The 12,120-nt window shown below is 30.1% G+C and overlaps 2 protein-coding genes across 3 annotated transcripts in view; one reads left to right on the forward strand and one right to left on the reverse strand.

The window, feature by feature from the left end:
* Positions 1-5,119: 5,119 nt before the first annotated feature.
* LOC100571618 lies at positions 5,120-7,455 on the reverse strand. 2 transcript variants are annotated; one of them, XM_029490071.1, is made up of 6 exons: positions 7,438-7,455; positions 6,800-7,124; positions 6,274-6,626; positions 5,878-6,185; positions 5,628-5,805; positions 5,120-5,556 (listed from the first exon to the last, which is right to left on the reverse strand). In XM_029490071.1, the coding sequence occupies exons 2-6, from the start codon at positions 6,817-6,819 to the stop codon at positions 5,351-5,353; spliced, it is 1,065 nt and encodes a 354-aa protein (XP_029345931.1). In that variant the 5' UTR covers positions 6,820-7,124; positions 7,438-7,455; the 3' UTR covers positions 5,120-5,350. The 2 variants fall into 2 exon arrangements, with proteins under 2 accessions (XP_029345931.1, XP_003244024.1); XM_003243976.4 differs by lacking the exon at positions 7,438-7,455 and having other exon boundaries at positions 6,800-7,415.
* Positions 7,456-7,577: 122 nt separating this feature from the next.
* The window catches only part of LOC100168156 (paxillin), a 37,995-nt gene continuing 33,452 nt past the window's right edge, over positions 7,578-12,120 (forward strand). The window contains exon 1 of the mRNA XM_001945760.4: positions 7,578-7,943. Within this exon, the coding sequence (XP_001945795.2) occupies positions 7,931-7,943 (13 nt within the window). The 5' untranslated portion in view covers positions 7,578-7,930. The remainder of the gene's footprint in view (positions 7,944-12,120) is intronic.

Consider the following 12,120-nt stretch of genomic DNA (forward strand, 5'->3'; position numbering starts at 1 on the left):
AGTTTAGAAAAGAATTTGGTATAATGGGATTTGGCCAATTCGTTAAGAGTGGGTAGTTTTAAATCTTTGTGGAGGTTTTTATTTGTTACGTACCAGGGGGAGGAGGTGATTAGGCGTAAACATATTGATTGAAATGCTTGTAGCGTTCTAGTGTTTGAAGGCTTTGAGGACCCCCATATCTGAATGCCATAGAGCCAGACCGGACGGATTATCACTTTATATATTGTCACCTTGTTTGTTAGGGATAGTTTGGATTTTAAAAGAGGTCTAAGGAGGTGCAGCCTGGAGTTGACTTGTTTACGCTTTAGTTTCAGGTGAGGGCCCCACGTAAGACGTTTGTCAAATGTGAGCCCTAAGTACTTAATTTCATTTGCTGTTGGAAGGACTTTGTTGTTGAGCATAACTGGGGGGCAGTCAGAGTTTCGTAAAGTGAATGTTACGTGAGTTGATTTGGTTTCGTTTATTTTAATTTTCCAACGGTTAGCCCATAAGTTGATCATATTGAGGTGATTTTGGATCCTTGAGCTAGCAATTTCTGGATCGCGATGTGACGCCGAAATTAGGGTATCGTCAGCGTATGTGCCAATGAATGTGTAAATTGATATTTATAGAAAAAAAAAACTAAAAAATTGAAAACTGGCAATGTCCGTAAACAGCTAAAAAAGAGTCAAAATATTTTCAAAATGTTATGGTGTATAGAAAATGAAAATATGAACATTCAGTGAAATTTCCATGTATTTACAGTTATTCGTTTTTGAATTACAATGAAATAACAAAATCCGCTACGTGAGAAATGGAGTGAATATCCAATCTTGTAAAAATATGAAATTCAAACGCTCATAAAAATTTAATTTGATTTGTATTGAAGAAATTTTTTTTTTTTTTTTGATAAAGATAGACAAACTTATGAATGATCTTGTATTACATTTTCATTTTACAGTTTTGTATTAGGTAATAGATCACGATCTTTTAAAAATTGTATACAAGTTTCGTCATTAAAAATAATTTTTCTATATAATTCACCCAAAGTACTCATTTTATAAAACCATAAATTTAAATTTAATGAAAAACACACAACTACAACGTTTGATCTCGGCGATCTACGAACCCATACTAAATTCTAAAATACAAAATAAATTTAAAATTCTTAAAGAAATTATAATATAATATCGATACCGTCAATACGGATTACGGTAGATAACGTAGATACGGTAGATAGCATACGACACCGACAATTTGTTGGTGGATAGCATACGACTCAAAGAACTCAAAATAAGTCAAAATATTTAGAAAATTTTATGGTGTATAGAAAATACTAATATAAACATTCAGTCAAAATTTCATGTGTCTACGGTCATTTGTTTTAAGAGTTGCACCAAAAACCAAAATCAATTTTCTCGAAAACAGATTTTGCGTAAGAATTCTTGTTTTTCCTTAATTTTTCATTTGTTTTTCACGGCGCTTTTGAAAACTACTGGACAATTTTTACTTTTGACACCCCAAAGTACCAACTAGATTCACTTTCCTATCAGAAAAGATACTGTTGAAGAAAATCTAAGCATTTTTACTGATGTTGATAACAAAGTACCTAATGTCCAAATCTAATCTAATAACTAAATAATAAGTAATAATCAATCTAATCAATAAATTTCGATGAACATTTCACGGAACCTTTTAAAAATAAAAATAAAACTATGATATAAGCCAAGGGGGGGGGGGGGGTCCGGACCCGGGGTCCACGCCCCTGGGTTCGCCAATGGTTCAAGATCCACACGAAACTGTGATGTGGCTCGCGAGTCTCGTTGTGGCCACCCCTGTTATATATTATGAAAATACAAATTAAAAAGTGAAAAATTGGCCTTTGTGACCAAGAAATAAAATTTAAAAAAAATAACTATTAATAATCATTGTTTTATTAAAATGCATATATTATATATTAAATGACATGACCATATGACCACCATATTGGTTATAGATATGTGGTATTCAATAACTACAATAATTCATTTCACAGATCGGTCATTATCATTTTATAAAAATTCCTATTTGCATTATAATCCAATTATATTTTTAAAAAATTTAAAACAAAATCAATATTTACACAGTAAATGTACGGTTAGTTTACATACCGGTAAAACTGTACACGGTAAATTTGCTAGACTCACATCACTAATTAAAACAAAAAAAAGAAAACCTAAGTAAATTCAAATTAAATTGTTAAAAGTTAAAATTACAATAACTAAAAACCAATAATTATTCAAATAGAGTACTAGTATAATAGTTTTACTATACTATCATTATGCACATAGAAAAGATTTATAATTAACATCAACCAGTGGCGTATTTAGTAATTTTTGTAGGGGGCGGATGACAAGAATTTTAGCTTACAGATTACGATGTAAAAATTGTAATAAAATAATAGACATGTATTTAAAGAGCCATGGGGACGGATTTGTCCCCAAATCCGCCCCTGACATCAACATACCTAATTTAAACTTCAAAATATAATTTGAAATTTAAAAAAAAAAAGAAAAATTAAATTCAACATGTGTACACAATGTATAATTAAAAATTAAAACATGTACCTGTGTAGAATATAGTATTACAAAATATGTATTAAACACAGTATCAATATTCGTAACAATGTATTGTATTATATTTAACAGTCAAACATTAAAATATTAATTGTATATCATTTATTATAATAAAAATATATTTTATATAAGCCACTTGCTAGAGGAAGACAGTGTGTTTCAGTTTTAAACAAAATGTATTAATTAGTTCAATTAACATGGCAAAAAATAATCAAAATACTTTTAAAAAAAAACTTAACATAATTAAGTCTCAAAAAAAAATGTCTAACATTGATATTTTGATATAAAAAAAAAAATAACCTACTTAATAATATTGTAGAAATAACATATTTCTATTAACGAAACACAATGAAAATGGAAGTAAAGTACAAAATGGAAAACAAAATTTCAAATTGAAATTACTAGGAACAATCTACAATATAATAAAAACTTGTTTTGCTTAAAGTGGAGTATTTGAAAAATAAAGTAATAATTTTGCAAAATGTTTACAACTGGTAAATTATTTTAATTGTACAATGAAAAATATAATAAGAACATAAGTAACACGTTTAAATATTATTTCAACATAATGAGACAATATAAAATGATAAAAATAAAAGCCTTTGGTATAAATCAAGTCTAACATTGAAAAAAAGGCAACAATAGCAATGTCATAATAATAATTCACTTTAGAAAACAATTAAGATTTAGATATTAGTAACAGGAATAGATTATAATTTAATCAAAAACTTAAAAGGACAATACATACAAACAATGAATTTACTAAACAAAATTTTTAAGGATAAATATGGGTAGAATTTTTTTTTATAATATTACAATTTTACAGCAATTAAAGTTAAAATAATTGTTGAGCTTTAGACATTAATGTAACAGTAAAAAGGCACTTGACAAGTTCTATTATTGTTGCTAATACAAAATAACAATTTATTTATGTAACATATTTTAAGATAATTATGGTAATAATTTTATATTTGAAGTGATTTTGCAACATACAATGATTTAAAATATATTAACAGGATATTTCATTTTTAGATAAATAATTAAAGATTTATAATAATAGCATTACCCTTTATATTAAAATTAAAAAGTATGAGACACATTATAATGATAAAATTAAAGTATACTAAGTGTTAAGCCTAAGTTCTTCATTCTCTATTAGATAAAAAAAAAATTAACGTTAATCAATAAACAATAAAAATAAAAATTTACCACACAATAGAACAGAAACTACAAATTAATCAATATTTATAAATAATAATTCACTGATTTTGTAATTGTGTTTAACATAAAATACAACCATATTCGATTGGATTATAAATATATAATGTATAATATAAAAACATTAAATAATATTTGTGCTGTTAAATGCATCATGAAGAACCTATATAGCATACTCATATAAACAAATTCAATTTTAAACTTAAACAATATATTATTATATTAAATTAAAATATTTTTAAGTTATTTCTACAAATTATTTACATTAGTTCTGAATAACAGACTTTAACAATGTTAAGTGATGTAAAAAATAAAAATGGAGTAACTATCTACCATAAGTATACAATTAATGCACATTATCAAATATTTAATCCTGACTCCTAAAGTCCTTAATCCATTTGAGAAAAAATCATTGGTGTAAAATCACAAGTAAGCTTAAGTTGTACTTTTTATAGTAAAAAAAGACACTATGTTTTGGTTGTAGCTGAATTACCCTGTACTTTTTAACATTTGTAAAAATGTATTTATTCATTTAATATTGCTTTTGCATTATACCTTTCTTCATATATTTAACTTATAGAATGGCACCAAATTATTTAAATTAAATAAAGTAAAAATCTGTTTAAAAAACCAGTCTTTGACAATATCAATTACATTAATATCTATTTAATTATATTATTTGAAAAGCAAAATATTTCCAATCAATTAGAAAATAGTTATAAAATTCTGAAGAATGATTAAACAAAAAAAATAGATTAACTGAGTAGTTAATATATTATAATCCAATATATATTACTTTAAGTTGGGAAATTTAATGTAAGTACCAAAATACTTATTATTTTCCAAAATATTACAATATAAATAATTTATTTAAAGATAATTGATATGTATCCCATAACAAAATATTAAATATGTGGATTATTCAATTTTAGTTTTAGTATTGGACTTTAAATATATTGATATTTGATTGTTAAAAAAAATGAATTAAGTTATAAATAATAATATATAGTTATTATACTTTTAATGAAACTAATAAGAATAAGTAAAGGTGGGGAAAAACATCCTTTTTGAAATAATTTTTAAGATCAATTAATTATATAAAATGTGATGCTCAATTGAAAAGTATAAATTTAAAAATATAATATGTACTAGGTATTGCCTTGGGTTAAAAATTAATAATTAGTACACAGAACACAAAAAATATTTAATAAATAAAGGTTTCTTCAGTATATTAATTATTTTTGGTTAAAACAAAAAAAAATTATTTTGGATCTTTATTTCGTTGATTTAAATGTTATAAATATTATGAAGTATTTTTATTCAGCATATCAGTTTTATTTAAAAATTAAATTATGTCCAGATATCATTAAGATAATTGTTATTTTTGAAAATAATGGTTATGAACAAGATTTATGAAATTAACTTCTTTAAACTTAATAGTAGTCATAATGTCGTACAATAATTGACAAAAATTACCATGTATATAATATTAAAAGGTGGGTTTAGCAATAAGCTAATATTTGTACTTATCAATTGATTTAATTTGTGGGCCAAATGCTTGGCAAAGGTGGACATTTTGGGTTATTGTAAGCTGTATACTCAACAATATGTTGTATCAAGGAAGGAAAAGCCATAAATCCATACATTTGTCTCCACTGTAGTTCTATTAGATGCTGTTCAGCAAGTGTTGTACTCAAGTCTTGTAAGTGAATGCAGGCTTCTACGGTGGTAGCCCATATTGTTTCTATAACAGAAAATCATCCTCAATTCAGCAATGTTGCTCAATTAAGTTTATTTATAATGTTACCTACTAACCTAAATTTTTTAAAGATTTGTGATCGTGGTTAATGTCCAAATTCATCAATGCTTCAGTGCTTATGACTTCTCCTATTCCAGGTAAATTGTGCAACAATGGATATAACATTTCATTTGTTACAATAGTTGAACCCAGCATTACATGGTTTTTTACCATTTCTACTATTTTAGAATTTTCCTAAACCCAATGAACAGTATTAATTAAAAAATATCTTAATAATTGAACATATATAAATTATAATTGTTTTACTTTATTAGATCCATCCAGAAGGCTTGCCCACACGCGAACAGGAACGTGGGCAGTATCGGCAATGCATAACACTCTTTTGGAAAAGTTATTATTATGAGACGTGGTTGGTACTTCCAAACTCATGTTGCCATCTGGAAACACATCTACGATGACTACAACATCCGTGCCACCCAGTTTGAAGTCACCAACAATTTTTTTCAACTGCCACTCAGATACTTGAGTACATGCAGAGTAAATACGTTTGGCCAGATTTACTTTATTTTTGCATTCACCACCAAAATCGCTAAGCGGCATATTTTTACACCAACCTGTTAAAAAGAAAAATATATGAACAAAGTGCATTTAAGACACACTATTGCAGTGCAACTAAGCAAATAACAGATGACCGCTGCTTACCATCAATGACTCTCAGCGCATAACTTAGCTCACACTTGAAGTCAGCGAAGAAGGACGCATTCCTAACTGGCACCCTTTTCTTGCATGCTAGGCACATCCAGTTGAATTTGTCGACGACGCGTGCACGATGCCACTGCATCTTGTCCGTGGTTAGGCACTTGGGGTTCGGGCACTTCTGCTCCTTGGCAATCAGTCCGTTTTTCTTGAGCCACTCGCATAGGTCGCCCTCGCGGCCAGCCGCAAGCAGCGGCTCGACGGTAGTCTCGAAAAAGTTTGGATCGCTGCAAACACCCGGCATGATGGACGGCACGTCACGACTGTACAATAATTTGTCGACGCTCACACGCGTACGACTATCATAGGGGTGGTTATTTAACAATAATTAAACAGTAAGTTATTATTTTATCGTTACGACGACGATACGGGTCCGATCGATAATCGAGTCCCCCTGCACGAACGATCACGTCGTGCCACGGGCAATACTATAGTAATAAAATAATATGTTATTTGGTGGTCGCGTACTCACTTGCTTATATCCGGTGGCATCGTTATAGCTTCCGCCCGCGGTGTGTGTAGGTCAGTCGGCAATCGGCAGTCGCGTGTTCGTCAGACTCGACGGGGTGTGCGGGGACGCTTGTAAGCGTGCGGGGGTTGTCTCGAACGAGATTTCTCCTCTTCATATACTTGGTCCCGAAAAACTATTTCCGTTGGCACGAACGGAATCAGAACGAGAGTCGTCGAGGCAGACCGGTAAAGACACTGCTGCTGCTGCTGCTCGTACTACAACAGTTGTAGAGGAGGAAGGGAGCCGGTCGCATCATCTAGTCGCGGTCTGTTCAAAGTGCTCAGTGCTGGTGCAGCGGCGAAGACGAAAATTTCGCGGCGGCGATAATAATAATAATAATAATAAAAATAGTTGATAATGATATTGTTATTGTATTATATATGTATATTCTTCGCGAGCATGTGCACGGGGGATAAAAATAGCCTGTTGAATGCTGTTGGTTGGAGCAGGGGAGAAAGGGTCGGAGGACGTGAACGACTCGGGCAGCGGTGGCGCTCGGCCTACGGGACTATCATGCCATAATGGTGAAAGCGTCGGGTGTGCGACGGGAAGGGTGCGTGGGTGTCGTAAGCACGAAGCGAGATATTTTGTTAACTTACAGACGTGATAACTGATAACGGGTACTCACGCACCGACGTCGACTGACTTGACCGACCGCCGCACCGGCAACGTCGCATTTCCGCCAACATTGATAGCGCACACAGTATGTAGAATATTATGATAACACGTACGTAAACATTGGCGGACGTCGGGGCCGAAGAGATTACTGTTTACTTACATGTAGAAACTAGAAATGTTTAATATTATTACTATTTCTCGCAGACTGATAAAAACGAAATACCTACGCGAAAAGAAATTTCATAAACAATAAAACCGTCGGAATTCCGTCACCACGCACGTCTTCTTCGATTGTTTTCGTTCTCGGCGAAAATGCACAAAAACAATATCGTCGCGTAACCGGACTCCGCCGATGTGCCCCATTCTTCACAGTTGTACGCGTACATCGTCCGTAATTATAGTATTAATATCATCGTGACAGTAGTATTGGAGACGTCACTGTGCTCTGGGTTTGAGTGCAGGCACGCGTAAAACATGGACGACCTAGGTAAGTTATTAACGTAGATATCTGCAGGTACCTAATTAGTAATAACATTAAGTCGAAGAACCTCCGTGGTTATCAATAAACCCGTTGACGTCATTATAATTATAATAATATGTTATATTATGTTGTTTTATAGGTATGTAGTTTGACACTATGTATCCTATGTGTACTCGCATACATAAAACGTAAACATTGTGTTAGGTAGTAATTTTGAGAATCTGGATCGAATTAACACCCAGCCGTATTAGACCATCGAAAGGTATAAAATATATATTATAGGACAGTAGTTTATACGTAGTTTATGTATATCAGACATCAGTTATATTAGGTAGATTAGGTGCAAATTAAGTGTTTTTTATTTTTGTCTCGAGTATCGAAAGAAACAATGCAGCACTTTAATGTCCATCGGTTTACGGTTAACGGTTTTAAATGGATCAAATGTACTGTCGCATAGCAAGAGATAGAATGTGATTGAGATTCTTGGGAGAGGGAAGTGGCCTAGCACTGGAATAATTCCTTCGGTAATTCTCAATCCTCCCAAAAAATGTCTCTGTTTTACATGGATAATTTTATAATTTGTATAATATATTATTCATATTGGAACGGTTTGTTATCATTTTAAAATTGTTTATAAATTTGACTCTATTTAGGTATATTCTTTAAGACGTCTATAGTTTTTACCTTTCGCCCGTTACCTCTCGTCCTGAAAATAAAAACAACTTATTTGTCATTAATGGTATCCCAGAAAAGCGGCAACATCTTTAGTTGCTGCTGTTATATAAGTATTATATTTGAATATTATTATTATGAACTGTCATTTATAGGTACGTTTATTGCTTATTGGCTATTGCATAATTGTTAAAAAAAAATCAGAACATTATTTGGTATACACGTAACCACACTATTTAAATGTAAGCTTTATTTCAAAACAAATTAAATGCTAGAAATGCCTAAAATTAAAAACCTATATTTACTTAGTCATGATATGTGGAGTACCACATTATTTAGAATTATCTGCGATGATGTTATAAAAAATGTGTTTTTAAAATATTTAGGTACCTATACCTAATATAAGTTTTTTGACACTATTTGCCTATGTGCATTTCGCTGCATCATGTAGGTATACACAAACACAGTGTGTACGGCTCTACCAACTATTACCAACGCATTCAAAAAAATACACACACAAACAAGCGCGCGGCATCCGCACAGTAGTTCCAGACGGGTTACAAAGTAATACAACTTTACTAGTGTCTCAGCCGACACAGCCCACAGGAAGCTTATGTAAATTATAATAATAATTTCTGTCGACTATAATGATTTACTAATTTATTTAAATATTTAATTTTAATCACTGAGGACATAAAAGATGTATGCACTGTACGTCTGTATACCATTTACGTTAATTTTAAATTTATAACGAACTTGGTACCCATTGTGGCTGGTTGATCAAACATTTTTTTATAGAATGTTCGTTTTTAATCAACTTATGAATAGCTGCTAGTGAAATCTTAGGCTAGCTGCTATTAAAATGTATCTGGAAGAGGGCAATTCGTACCCCCTATTATAACCACCATTTTGGTCTAGGCTCATAGATGATAGGTCAATGATATAATATATTATATTATATTTATTCAGTATAGGCCATGTCGACTATACCTATATAATATAATATATATAGATATACGAAGTATAACAAATTAAGAACAGGCAAAAGTCTATCGTTTTAGGCTGTTTGGGGGGGGGGGGCTAGGTAATCAATATTTTAAAAGATCTAATTTAAAAATGTTTGAATAAATGCAATGCTCGAGGTAACGTGAATAGAATTACCAAGTGAAGCTTGAAAATTTTACTTATATTATATAATAATAAATAGTTGGTGGGTACATTTGTTTACTGTATGTGCTAACAAAACCACCATGTGCGCCACTACACATGCACATGCTGTCCCGGTTTCAGCAATATATATTTTATTTTTTATTTTTCTAGGTAAAATGTACATTTTTATCTTGTTTTAAGGAAGTATTCATTTCAATGTTTGAGACTTGCGTAGCTAAAAATATATACAAATATCCTATATGAAGTATATAATCGTATTGAGCCAGTTGTAATAAACACGGTAAAAATCTAGTTTTAAATCTATAATGATGAATCATTTTAAATTTTATTTTTAGTCTTTTTTTTACATTGTTTTTTTATACTATAACGTTTTGTATAACCATCACTAATGTACGAAATTCAGAAAGGTAATCGTAAATCGTAAAGTTGCAAGTTTAATAAAACTCTAAATCAACATTTTATATTTGCAATGTTATTTATAACAGCTCGAGTTGAGTGCCCCATTACCCGGTCACTGCGCTATATCCTGCCCGGCTTCTACTGATTACATGAGAATATGAAATGCGTGTTAAAATATTTACGAAAACACTCAAGTTTTAGTATAAAATGTTAAATTATAATTCAATGATATATCATTGTATGAAATAAAGATTCAAAGCAGAGACGGTCTGTAAGCATTTATTTCTAAAGCATTTTATATTTGTTTATTACTTATACCCGGTAGAATGTAGATTGCACTATTATTTTGAAAATATCAATGTATAGTTAATAAAATTAAACTAAATGGTAAAAGGTTTCCAGTCCCGATGAATAATATTTTCGAATTAAAACAAAATAACTAAAATTGTTATTTTGTTATATTTAGGTGTCTCTAATTGAGTACTATGTAACTATAACTTTAAGTGTTCTATTTGAACTTATGATAAATCCTTATCCACAATAAATGATCCTGAGTCGATGCGGTATATTCACCTCTATTTCTGATGATATTTATTAATATAATTGTATTAAGTACTATTAGTAATAGGTAGGTATAGTTCGAAATATATTTTATTAAAAAATATCGCATATAATTATTATTTACTAATTTACTATCATAATTTTAATTATGGATACTATCTATAAGTCAATATCGTAGAATGGTGTAAATAGAATTGTAGTATACCTTTTTGGAAATGTTATTGCGTAAATAATAATCTAAATTCCAAGTAATAATGAAATGTTTCAAGTTTCTATGATTCATATTATGAATTGATATATGAAATTATAACTTTTAGATTCTGAGTGAAGTGATGAATGTATTGATTTTACAATGATGTGAGTTTTTTTAAATTTAAAATTTTTTATTTTTGTGTGTTATTGCCGTTTGGGGCGGTGAAACTGCTTTGATTTACTTCAAAAGTATCTTGTTTGATGGGTAAGTGAATCTAGTTGGTGCATTGGAGAGGTAAAAATTCCTAAAAGTTTTCAAAAGCGCATGGAAAAACAATTAACAATTAGAAAGAAACGGGAATTTCCCGAGTACTCTGTACTATCATGCTCCCCACTTTCCTCCCCTGGTATGTACTTGCTACGAACTATGTTTGCCCCTCGATTCACCGGGTTAGGTATCAATTATTGTATTAATACTATTTTGTATTTTTTGTAATTTTTTGTACTATTGTTATGTATTTGTTTTGTATTTTGTGTTTTTTTTTGTTGTCTCAGCACCGTCTTCAAAATAGCAGGCAAGCTCAAACTTTGATGAAATTTATCAAATTGAAAATTTACAAATTATTTAGTTGTTAAAAATGTATAAAATGTTCAACTTTTATAGATAAGTACAAAAAATTTAAAACTAATAGTTCCACGTAAATAGGTTATAATATATAAATTACTTTATTCACAATAATATCATCAAATATACTTAGTAATATTGGCTGACTGTCTAAGTAGTTAAAAACGATTGTTTTATACATACCATTGTCCATTATGTTAATATAATATTATATATTATATATATATTAAATCATCAAATATTATTAATTTTTTTTCATTTTCGATTTTTATAATTTTTTTTTAAATCTTCAAATATTATTATAATGATAAACTTGAACATCCATAGTGACCTTAAATTTGAACTCTTTTTTTTTGAAAGAGTGCAGTTCGGCCATTACCTTTTTTTGAATCCAAGTGCAATTTGACCAAGATAAATCGTTATTTTACGTGTAATGTACTAATATGTGTAAACATCCAATTTCCAAAAATGTTAATTAAATTATGCATCACTTATAAAAAATATAACCACTATATTCAATTTTATACCAAAAACGACCAATTAATTTGAAAGTTAAAGCATTTA

This window comes from Acyrthosiphon pisum, chromosome A2 (genome assembly GCF_005508785.2).
Source record: "Acyrthosiphon pisum isolate AL4f chromosome A2, pea_aphid_22Mar2018_4r6ur, whole genome shotgun sequence".
In the NCBI taxonomy this organism is placed as follows: Eukaryota; Metazoa; Arthropoda; class Insecta; order Hemiptera; family Aphididae; genus Acyrthosiphon; species Acyrthosiphon pisum.